Source organism: Teleopsis dalmanni, chromosome 1 (genome assembly GCF_002237135.1).
Source record: "Teleopsis dalmanni isolate 2A chromosome 1, ASM223713v2, whole genome shotgun sequence".
Taxonomy (NCBI): Eukaryota; Metazoa; Arthropoda; class Insecta; order Diptera; family Diopsidae; genus Teleopsis; species Teleopsis dalmanni.
In genome coordinates this window covers 144,825,020-144,837,842 of record NC_051846.1, presented here as the reverse complement: position 1 = coordinate 144,837,842, position 12,823 = coordinate 144,825,020, and the positions used below count along the sequence as shown (strand labels likewise).

The 12,823-nt window shown below is 27.6% G+C and overlaps 1 protein-coding gene across 1 annotated transcript; it reads right to left on the bottom strand.

Moving 5' to 3' along the window:
• Positions 1-8,858: 8,858 nt before the first annotated feature.
• Positions 8,859-12,822, bottom strand: LOC119669195. Its single transcript, XM_038079006.1, has 2 exons — positions 12,754-12,822; positions 8,859-8,996 (listed from the first exon to the last, which is right to left on the bottom strand). The coding sequence occupies exons 1-2, from the start codon at positions 12,820-12,822 to the stop codon at positions 8,859-8,861; spliced, it is 207 nt and encodes a 68-aa protein (XP_037934934.1).
• Between the last annotated feature and the right edge of the window lies 1 nt (position 12,823).

Here is a 12,823-nt window from a genome sequence, read left to right as displayed (position 1 = left end):
TTGTTATATTAAATTTAGTATATTTTCGCATTGTATGCATTTATACAATAACATTAATAAGAAAAATAGGGAACATCAACTGCAGGTTGTTATGTACACTGTATATGTAAATCTGCGTACGAGTATTTTAATTTATATGTAATTAGGGTTAGCTTTAGTAAATAATTAAGTGCTGATAGGTTTATTGAGCTTAAAGTGTCGGTATTTTGTGTAGTTGAAGCAAAAATTTTTATATTTTCCATTTTATCTTTGTAAATTATATGGCTGAAATTTTTTGATTTGATTCGATTTTATTTAATGAGTTCCTATTTATAACTAAATTTTCTTAAATTCAATAAAATAAATAAATAAAATTTTGCTAATGCATACTGGTATAATGCATACTGGTACTGGCAATATACCTTATACTTTATAAGGTAAATACCTAATAAGTTATTTTAAAGAAATGATTTGAATTTAGACTCTAGTAATTATGACAATAATGAAAATCTCTTAATATGTTTCAAATTAACTATTGTTAATGTAAGACAACTTTATACTATTGATGGTTATAATAGTAATAAATTTATAGAATTAATTTCTATATTCGGAAATATAAGAAACATTTATATTAAAATATAAACACACATTTTTATAACAACTCTCTAAATGTTATTTATAAATAATTTCAATTGCTAAATAACTTATCTTTGATCCTGAAATATTAAATTTCTCGAAAATATTAAATAACTATTAAAAAAATATATATTTGTCGTTAATCCAGATTATAAAATTTTTGTAATAATAATATCAGTTTATATTTATCAAATAACACTTTTAACGGATCATCCCATAAAAAGTGAACTTACAAATGCAATTAGTCATTAATAAATGAAGAAATAACAAAATTAGTTTAAAAAATTTGATTGCCCGCCCGATATTCACTAACATTGGACGTTATCATGACTTTATCTTTAAAAAGTTTTCAGCTTAATATAATATTTATTATATTCTTAATATATAAAAAGTATATTTTACAACATATAGTTAGTTACAGCATATGTAACTACACATAACCTATACAGAAAAAAGTATTTATGTTGACTTCTACTATAAAAATTTCAAAGATGAATTTTCCATAAGAATAATTTTATTATAAAAACTTAAATTAATTAACTATCACTTTTAACTAATAATAAATATAAATAAATTTATTATTAAAATGGTGATAATAATAATTATAATAAGGTAATAATATGAAAAATTTTTTATATTTAAATATCCAGTCTTTAATATTCAAAATAGGTTAAGTAATTCTCTCAACTTCTTCAAAATTCTTTAAAAATTGTTATTATTCAAATATTTAAATTAACAGTGTGTTGAGTTTTATTTATACACCACTAAAATTCACCTCGCAAATTTTAAACGCATTCTATGCAAAATATTTGCGGTTGTTTGTAGACAAGTGTGCTTCGGTGGTGTTTACCTTTTTGTGTTTTTGTTATTATCCTTTTTGCGTACTTGTTTTGATATAAATTTTCGTTATCACGTATTTTTCGTGGTGTATACGTAATAGAGAAATGATTACGCACACACAGAGAGCCATTTCAATGCAAATGTTGCTGTGTTGTGACGTTGAAGTGAAAACAGCAACAAAAATGTAATCCTGTGTGCGACGCAAAAAATTGACTTAGGTATTCCTTTTGCTGATTCCGTGTTGCGTCGTAGTATTTTTCACTTAAAATTAATCCATGTTATATTTGTTTCTCTATTGTGTGCGCTACATTTAATTTTGCAATTTACGGTTCTTGAGAAATTTCATAATAAATAATTTTCTTTTTATTCTTATTCTTGTGACATTTGGGTGGAGTTTATATAGAAAGGTAAAGGTATATGAAACGTGTAACTAAGTTTCCTTTGCTTTCTGTCATGATACTAGAAGTTCACTTATTTCTTTATTATATTTAGAATTTAGCTTAATAAATATTCAATTTATTTGTTTTAAATAATTGATATAATATTGTTAAGAGCAATACAAATATATAAATTTAAAAAAAATATCTAAATTATTATGATAAATAAATTATAATAATAATTTACATCCAGCGGCTTAGTTGAGTTGATCATATCTTAAGAACGGGTGATGATGCTTTAGCGATATAGGTATATGAAGCGGCAGCTAGAGAAAGAAGGCGTAGTGAACCCTGAAAGCGCTTTGTTTTATATAGTATAGTCTATTTTATATAGTATAGTGTGAATATAAAACGCAATTACTGGGGGTGTGTTGCCGCATTGAATTATATCTTATTGCATTTAATGACGAAAATTACAGTTAAAAAACACTATTCATTTTTTTATTTTAGGTAATTTTAGTTTTAATTAATATTTTCTTTATATATTTTACATATATTAAGAAACTGCAGTGGAATAAACTTTCATCGTTAGTCAATTTTTACTTATTCTGCAGGTCTGTTCAGCCAAAAGGAGTTAAGTTCTTTCAAAAGTAGTGATAGAAAAATGTAGTCTTAGAAAAATTGTTCAAGTAAAAGTAGTGACCATGCAAAAGAGTAATAAATAATAATAATGATGCTTATGCTAGTACTATATATATGCACATGCTAGTATGATATCTACAGCAGACATATATGTTTTATAGAATCACTGAAATGTTTTACAAATGTAAATAATTCGGTATTTTGACGTTTATATGTTCATAAGAGAAAGAGCTTTCCATGATTATCTTATAATATGTTCAATATTTTAACTTTCTCTAATATAAAGTATTATGGTAGATACACAATAATAATAATTCAACCACCCTTAAATATGTTAAAATGATGAAGCCAATGAAAAGTGGGTTGACAATATGAATTAGAATGGTATATGTAAAAAAGTTTTATTGGTTTTTTTTTATCATAAAACCAAAACCTACAATAAGAACATAATATAGTATTTTAAATTTGTTCTCCATTATATTGACGAGGGCTTTTTAATATTAGTCAACTGCTGACATCAATATAATCAATAATTAATTGATGAAGCAAAATTTAAAGATCTCGAATTGCAATATTCCAAACATGGTTTCTAAGTATGTTAAAGCAGATAGCTTATAAAAAAATGATTATCACGGTATTATTTTTTGCAAATCATATTTTAAATTCAGTTCATTTTACTTATAAACTAGCTAACAAATATTAGCATTAGCCCATAAACTGACTTCATAACTGATTTAGACCGAAACTAATATTTTCATTTTGTAGAGTGTCCAAAAAATCAATATAATCCACAGAAATAAATCAACCATATATGCAGATTGGTCCTTGAGCATGAGATTGATTATATTTTGGATGAATATTTTGGGGTTGTTTCATGAGGCAATTGTGTTTTCAGTTAAAAATTTAGTTAGCCAAAATGAGTGCAGAGAATGAATAAACCAAAATACGTCCGAAATAATATCTACCAAGCAACAAAAACTGTATGATGAAGGACTCACCCTAACGTTGTCTAAGTCGATTTTGCACGGTAAGGGTACATGTCTTTCACAAAAAAAAATTGATAAATCGTTGTGAATAGTAATGGAAGATGCTACCGCAATCAGTATGAAATAATTATTATGATTATTAATAATGTTTTCAAACATTTTAATTAAAAGGTCTTACATTTCTTCACTCTTTATTAAAATTATTAACTTTGAAGTCTGAAAAAGAACCATGAAAGAAAAATAAGAAAATTCCTATTTTCACAAAAGTTTTCTTCAGTGAAAACTGAATCTTCAGAAAGTTCTGCCATTTCGTTAAGGGCGGTGTTTGGTGTTTTATCGGGAAGTTGCACGTCATGATTAACAACTGACGTCTTGTCTCGTCGCCTTCTTTCAACGAAATCAAACTGCTGTCGCGTGAGTTTCGTCTGATAATTACTACGTAAATATGCACAGCGAACGCATGCAATTGGTGACGTTTGAAAAGACTTATGGGACTTGAGCCACAAAAGCGTACAAAAAGGTCCCCTGGCTCATTTAATGAATAAAAAACAAGGAAGTGATAAGCAGACTTTGGGTTTCTTTTATTTTTATTTTTTATTTGCAACACGTGACAGCATTTGAGGTGCAAGCACGCAGGCTTTTGCTTCGGTATGAGAGGTTTATTTGTTGACAAGAAAGGGTGTTTCCAACCATACCAAATTAACTGCAATAGCTAAGAAATTAGTTGCAACCAATCCTTAGATTAAATTTTAAATAAAATATATTTAACATACATAAATCTGTTAACTTTCTTGAAGCAAACAAAAAAATTTACTTCAAAAGTCAATATACTCGTGTCCTAGTTACAAAACAAATTGCCAAAAGATAATATCGATTGAAAAGAGCAAATTGGCAACTTGCCACATGTGTAAGCAATATTTTTTTATTTCTATATAAACAAAAAATAAAAACTATATTCACATATTTTTTGAAAATAGGTATAAAGCATCCTTAGTGATTACAAATCAAATAATGTGCAGCGACTTGTGTCTTTTGTATTTAACTTTTGTGTCTCTGAACGTTAACGTAATCTAATCAACTGTCATGCCAGGCACCTAAAATATTCCACTCATTCCTGCAGCTGACTTGCAGTGATGCTGCAACAACGATTTAACTAACTTCTGACTAGTGAACTCAATATTTAAACATTAGCCTGCACATCATTAAATATCCAATTCAACCCAAAGGCACTGCAGAAGCAGTGGTAGTAGTAGTGGCAGTAACTATTGCTAATGAAGAAGTCCTGTTCTACAGTTTGTGTTTCATCAGGACTTAAGTGCTTAGAAGTATTTAAATTCTTTGTAGTCCTTTCTCCGTTACAGCCAATATATCTTTGTTAAACTGTGCACACTTTTGCAGCAAACAGTGAAGTGGCAACCGGCCAAATGTTAACAGCAAATAGAGCAGCAGCTGCGGCATAAGGTTTGGAATCTGCAATCTACAACTTATATTGACACTTCACTAGGAATTGTGACGTACAAGTTCAGTGCAATACAGCGGAACAGGCAAAAATTTGAAGCCTGTTTTTGTTCATTTTGTAGCATTTTTTGACAATCACTGGCACAGAAATACTGTACAGTGGGTTCGGCTCAGTTGGCAACTCTTATGATGATGTTGCCGTTGCCGTAATTCAGGACTTGCATGCAGCATGCAAAATGAGCAATTCAGAAATTGTTCAGCATACTAGTATCTGTACTAGTATCTGTTCACTTGATTCCACGTTGCTTCAAATGCACGTACACTCATATTACTTTGCACTTTGACTATGATTTTTAATATTGAAGTCTGCAGAGAAATATCAGAGAATTAAGGTGTGAACGTGATCTGGGTTTATTTCTGTAATATGACATTTTATTAATCTCGTGAAAGTAGAGATAATGTAAAGTTTTTTACATAAATTTCAATGATTTCGGGTTTAATGGACTTTAATACAAAAATTATATTTAAGGATATAATTAGTATTTAATTTTGAAAGTTTTTCAAGAAGTCCTTTACAAATATGAAATTTAATTTTTACATTTCGCTAAATTTTTCGGGGAGTTATAAGTCATTAATTATCAATCAATTATTCGATTTATTTTAAAAAATGATAACCTTTATATAGCAACATAATCTGTTTTTACATAGCTTTCGAAAATTTTCTTTAGGTTAATTAGTTAATAACTAACTCATAGTAATTCATTGATTTAGTCATTTTCCATAATATCGGAGACGAAAAAAAGAGTGAAAAATAAATATACGAATATGATGTAGATGTAGCGCAACGTTATACTTAGAATATTAGAAAATTCCAATATCTTATTCTAATATCTTGAAATTACGAAGACAGTTTATAAAATTTCTATAAAAATCGTATTTAATCTAAAATTTTTAAGAAAATATATCATTTTAATTTCAGTTATAACGTAGTATATACATTTCAATAATTAATTTATTATCAGTGAACTAAGAAGATTAAAAACATTAGGACTAATAATATACATAATTGTAGGTGTTGAACTGGAAAATAAAGATTGTCGACATTTTGGTTAATGAGACTTAAAAAACTTGTGGTGGTATTAAGTAAATAATTTTTAAACGTAAATAAAATTATATGAGTTTTATGAATAGTATTTCTGATGTATTCTAAAGTTGCAATATAAAAAAAAGCTTTATTAAATCATTTATAGCATATGGGTATGAATCACATATAACGAGAAATAATTAAATTTGTTGGTTTAGATTAGATTAGATTTTAAGATGGGTTGGGAACTTGTCATCACGTCACTGTATCCTTTGAGGATTATAGTGACATACCCATTTCAGTTCCATAGACGAGCAGTTGATTACGCTATTATGTCCAAAGTCTGAATCTGGCGAGACTAAATCGAGCGAGTGACACGGAATGTGTTCTGCTGTTTCCTCTTCTTTGCAACAAAGTCTGCAACTATCATCTCTAATAATACCTAATTTCGATAAATGCTTTTTAACTCCGCAATGTCCAGTGAGAAACCTTGTGACAAGACGGATGCCATTTCTGTTCAGCATAAATAGCTTCGTAGTTCTGACTTTTGAGCGATACGTTATGAATTCTTTAGTTTGTCTGCAGGCAATTGTATTATCTCAATCAGTCTTTGCTGCTCTTTCCAGCCACTCATTAATTTTAAGTTTGAAAAACCTCCATGATGGACCACAGAATGGTTGTGGCACAATATTATATGAGGCCGCCCCTTTTCTAGCTAGTTCATCTGCTTTTTTGTTTTCTTCAAATTCGCTGTGCTCTGGAATCCATATTAAATGAACCCTGTTCTTTTCAGCAAGATCTTTGAAAAGTAGAAAGCATTCCCACACTCGTTTTGAGGTTACTCGAGGTAAGCGAATGCTAAGAGTGCTGATTTACTCTCAGAGAATATATATATGTTTCCATTTTTATATGACGGGTTTCCCTTTTGCGTGTACTTCGGCCCGAAAATCTGAGTTTTTCTCAGTTTCTATTTTCTCTTTTGAATTTGTTGATTTACTCTTGACTGAAGTACATACGGCAATTAATGTAGTACCATACTACAATAAGAAAAGTGTAACAATCAAGGTGCTCCCAGAACGATTAGTACAGATGGTAACACGATTCAATTGATTTGCCGAAACCCTATACTTATTGAAAGTTTAAAGAAACTGATTTTGATGAATAATACAAAATATTTCAATCACTTCAAATGTACAAGGAGCAAGCAAAATATTTATTAAGTCTCTAGTAATTTCATCAAGCAAAAGAGAATCTATTTTATTTAAATTTGAAGAATAGCGTAAGGCTAATTAAAAGTTATAATGTATATATAATAATAACATATATGTAGTAAATTACATCCTTGTATGGTTTTGCAATTTTTTTAAAGAAATCTTTTTTTTTAATTTTTAAAGTCATTATTATGAAAGAAAATTTTCATTATAATAACAGGGTTTGAGGCTATAGCTCAGAGAAATTTCAATACACTATCATATTTTTTATTGAGATATTGTCAGCAGCTATTAAAATTTATTTTCGAATATATTCAAAGACCGTTGATGCTGAGTACTTGGCAGTACTCGAAATAACCGTTTGGTCAACCAAAGTAATCTCTTTTTGTGTTCATATTTATAACTTAATAATAGATAGTCTGTCTTCATATTTTTAAAGTATAATGTTTGTTTGAATTGAACTTCTTAATTAAAGAAATCGGCTCAGTTGTATTTATAATATATTGATATATATACATAATATTTATATTGTGATATATTAAAATTGTCGACTAACATTTCTGTGCGATTGTGTTCAATACGATTATGAATAAACTAAGACCTTTCCAAGTGTTTAAGTGAAGTTGCAGTTAAAGTGCAAGTTGTTTTTTATAAACATTAAGAAATATTTTAAAAAGTTTAAAACAAAAATTTTAAAAATATAAAATTCATGCCAAAAAACGTATAAAAATTGTGCGCTTAAAGCAAAAAGCAGTGGAAAATATTAAAAGAGAAACCGAATCCAAACAAAACTGAACAGTAAATTAAATTACGAAGTTTTCGATCTAATCGTAAAAACTTTTATACAAACAATTAATAATTAATAATATATATATTTTTTTTTAAATTAAGGAAGCAAATTATAGACCAAATCCAACCTTTTCTGCGGTGGTGTTGAAACTGGCTCCAGATTGTTGCTGGAATGGTTTCTTTACAGTGAAAAATCATGTTGGTTTTCGTTTTTGATTGACAAACAAAAAATTTACACAGAAAGAAAAAAGAAAAAATATGAGTCAAATTTGATAAGATAAATTTATTATATAAAACTTTTTAATTTTTTTTTTTATTTTTTTTTTATTACGTATAACTTCAATAAATTTATTAGTAGAACACTGAAAACACAGTTAGTAATGCAAAAATTACATTAATTAATCGTCAAAAAGAATTTTTGAGCACTTTTAATAAAACATATATCTCCAAAATAATTTATTATTATAATAAACAATATATTGTATTATTAATAGTACACAATGGTTTTATTTTTATAACAACAATAATTATTTTTTATATAAAATTTTTTATTTTATTTCAAAGCGTTCTGTTTCTTATAGTTTGAATATAATTTAATATATATTTATTTAATAAAAAATTAAATATTTATAAGTATTTAATAATGAACAAAATGACATGAATTATTTTAGCACATGATGTATATAAAAATATTACAATAAAACATAAAAACATTTAAAACAAATGCACAAGAGGAAAATATTTGAAAATATTTGAAAACAAGCTATTTTTTTTTTTGAGATTTTTGGATAGTGGAGGAAAAATACTCTTTAGGAATACTTGACTAGATTTTGGAAGAAATATAGCACAAATCAACTTACTTGGCATTTTTAGGCCGTTTCGCATCAATGGGAAAATCATCATCGAAATCCAAATTGAAATCTTCGCCTAAGTCACGCGGTACAAGTGGAGTTCTTTGATGTGCGGGGCTGGTGTGGTATCCATCGGCGTGAAGCTGCATATATTCCAGCATTTGTTTATTTTTTAATAACAATTATATAAATCATTGTTTTTTTTTTAATGAAATTTATATTTTTTGGTATTTTTTGAAATTATTTTGTGGGAGAGAAGAAGAATTTAACATAAAAATTGATTAGTTAAAGTTATTTTGTGATGCTGGAATTTTGTTTAAAATTCAATGAATTCATCAAACAACATTAATTTAAATATTTATAAATAAATTGGAATTGAAAGCGTGCTCTAATTTAAATTACATAAGCTGGTATATTATACATAATTATTTATATATATTTTAGTTATATGTATTTGCAATAGTTAATTAAATATGTAAGGGGTTCCCTTGTGGAGTTACAAAAAATTTTTAGTTTGCTAAATATATCAAAGAATTTGTTATATATCTTAGATTATATAATAATCGTTCAAAATTTTTGACATGAAAGTATAAAAAAATAACTAAGCAAAAATATTACCTTTATACGTTTTCATTGACTACAGTCGGTTAGTGAAATTTACTGCATATCACTTTTATAAGCATATTCTAAAAGAAGAAAAAAAGCAGTCAACGCAGAAGAAGATGAGTCCCAACTATAAGAAAAGACGTTAGTAACCTTGGAATATAGGATTTTAGAAAATTAAAACAAAGTCTCAAATATTAGGTTAAACTCAAGCCGTTGCTTCGTTAGAAATATAGAATTAGAAAACGAAAACTTAATCCTTCTAAATTATAGATCTTTGACTCGAACTCTCGATAAGTGTAAGTAGAAAGTGCTGGCGATTTAAGTTTAACTCAGATCATTATATTAATAAAAGTAAAAGAATTAGATTTAGAAAACAAATTCTTATTAACCTTTAACTATTAAAAATCACCTTTCAAAGTGCATTGAAGACCTTCGACGGAATGTCTTGATAAGTAGAAGCAAAAACTATAGGATATCAATATTTAACTAAGATCATCACACCAACAGAAGTGGAAGAATAAGAAACAAAGAATCAATCTTGATTTACATATAATCATATTTTCTCTTTTTCCTTTAATTTACTTCATTCCGAGTTTTACAAATGTAACATGATATTTCGGGTCTTAAATTGCGAAACTTATTTTGGTTCCTCAGCCGAAATTCCAAACTGTCACTAGACAATAAGCTGCTTATATACAAAACTGCACTAAAACCTATATGGAGTTAAGGAGCCTCCAACACTTTTACAAGGCTAAAAAGGAAAACATCGAGAGACATTTTAAATATGTATATGTAGGTCACACACTTCTATTTCAATTATATATGGTTATGTCACTGAACATAGTCCATACGTGCCTTTCTTTTTTAGATTGTAATAATTATTATTACGATTCATGTTAATATATATTACTTACTGGCATTCAGTATCATGTCATTCATACCTGACAAATTGTAATAAAATAAATGGATTAAAAAAAAAAATTCGGATATACATTAAGACTGAAAAGTTTTCGGAAATTCTCATTTAAAATTCGCGCGCTGTATATTTTTCGATATTTTAAGTTTATGTAGTTTGGCAGCACTGTCCTTAATTTCTATGCCAAAAATGAGCGCGATCTGTCAGACAGTTCGTTTACGGCAGCTGTTGAAACCAGTTCACCTCAGTAGTGCGTTGCGAAATGTCTTCGACGGTCGTACGCCCGTCCTGAAAGGCTTTGTACCACTCATAAACTTGAGTTTTCGATAAAACTGATTCCCCATAAGCCTTTTGTAGCATTCGCAACGATTCTGCACACGAAATTTCGTTCGAAACACAAAATTTGATGCAAACTCTTTGTTCAATATTTTTTTCCATTGTTTTTTTCGCAACGCACTACTGAGGTGAACTGGTTTCAACAGCTGCCGTAAACGAACTGTCTGACAGATCGCGCTCATTTTTGGCATAGTAATTGTCGTCAATTGCTGCCAAACTACATAAACTTAAAATATCGAAAAATATACAGCGCGCGAATTTTAAATGAGAATTTCCGAAAACTTTTCGGTCTTAATGTAGATGGCAAAGATACAAGGAGATCAATGTTTGACTAAGATCATTTCATTACTACTACAAGAACAATCAGAAACGTAAACTTAATCCTCATTTATATATACTCATCTTCTTAAATCTTTTCATTTTCCATATTTTATTCAAGATTCTATAAATGCAACATAATATATCGCGTGTTAATAATATCGAAAAGACATAGGAAAAATAAAGAGGTATTTAAAATTTTTATGATTCCTAACATAGAGTCAAAGAATCCAAAAAAAAAACCCTTAAAAAAAACTGCAGTGAATAGGGATTATTCTTCTTTTGACATATGTTGAAATAGGAAATGGAAACTTTAAAAACATTCCCCGAAAAATACATTGAAGACGATTAATTGAGACTGTTGTGGAAAGTATTAGAAATCTTAGAAAACTTCGCTGAGGTTCCTGCGTTTAGGTAGAAATGTCGGATCAATAGATATCAATAGATAGATTTTTCTAGTTCTTTGGTCATGAAAGAGCAGAGTAAATTATTATAAATGCAAATTATTAAAAAAATGAAAATAAAATTTAATCTGTTTTCCGATAATAAGACTTCATGTGACCAGCTTGGCTAAACTCATTAAACATATTCCTTTGTGAAATCTGAGAATGTTTTCGAAAACTTACGTTCCAATATTTGAAGCATTCAATGCAGAAAGGGGATATGTATCAATTATATTCCATTTTTTTTACTGTAGCCACGCAATATAGTTTTATTTGATTAAAATTTGTATATAATTTCAGTGGTATTGAGATATACAATTATAGAAAAAGTAATTTTATAATTATTAAAATACAATATTAACCAGTTTCGCTTCACTTTTTTTTCTGACCTTCTTGTGTCGGAAATTTTAATATGTACCCTCACTGCATTAGTCGATTCATATTATATTGTTAAAGGACTAGAAAAATTTATTGTTCTATTAGTAAATGTTATTATGCAGTAAATTTAAAATACTATTCACTATAATTGATTAAAAATTTTTTTATAAATATTTTAAATTAATTATATAAAAATTCTAAATTATATGCAAAATATAAAAAAATTATTTAATCTAAATTTTAATATTCGTATTTTGATATATTATATATTAATTGAATTTTTAAGTGTTCTTGTTTTTGTGAATGGCACTGTATTTCATTTAAAGAAGTATTTATATAATTGAGGAAATGGATGATGTGTTGGAAAATAATTCGCAGTTTAACTTTTAAGTCATTGTATTTAATTGAATGTAATATTTAAAAAATGAAATAAATAAATAATTAAAGATGAATCAGATTTCAATTCCAATTTATTTACATAAACAACAAAAATATGTAAAACTGAAGTAAAATTCAAATTTTGTATGTGATGTATAATTTTTACACTGAAATGTTGTACTGAGATGAATTTGTATTTATATATTATTTATAATAATTTACATTTGTATATATATATATAATACATATTTGATAAAAGGCAAAGTAAAGGGCAATCAATACTCGTGCAAGGATATTGTATTTATTTCATCATCAAAAACATATGAAAACCATTTGAACGAAATTATTGGAAAAATGCTAAAAGTAAAAGTAAATATACATTTTATTATATTGGCCATAAGAAAAATTTATTAAAAAAAATATTGGTTCAAAATATTTAATATGAGTAAGTTGATTAATTAATATTTTATGGTACATAATAGGTATTTGTTTATCCTTTGTACGAGTACGGAGTTCAGCCCCTACCTTTACTATTGTGCCGACCTGATTTGATTCAGCCGATTGACGATTGTCGAGTAAATTTGCGCGCTCCATT

Excerpts from the sequence above, each read along its gene's own strand:
- LOC119669195 (XM_038079006.1), bottom strand. The coding sequence starts at position 12,822 with ATGGAGCGCGCAAATTTACTCGACAATCGTCAATCGGCTGAATCAAAT. Across the intron at positions 8,997-12,753 it reads AGGTCGGCACAATAGTAAAG|CTTCACGCCGATGGATACCA; the intron begins GTAGGGGCTGAA and ends GAATATATGCAG.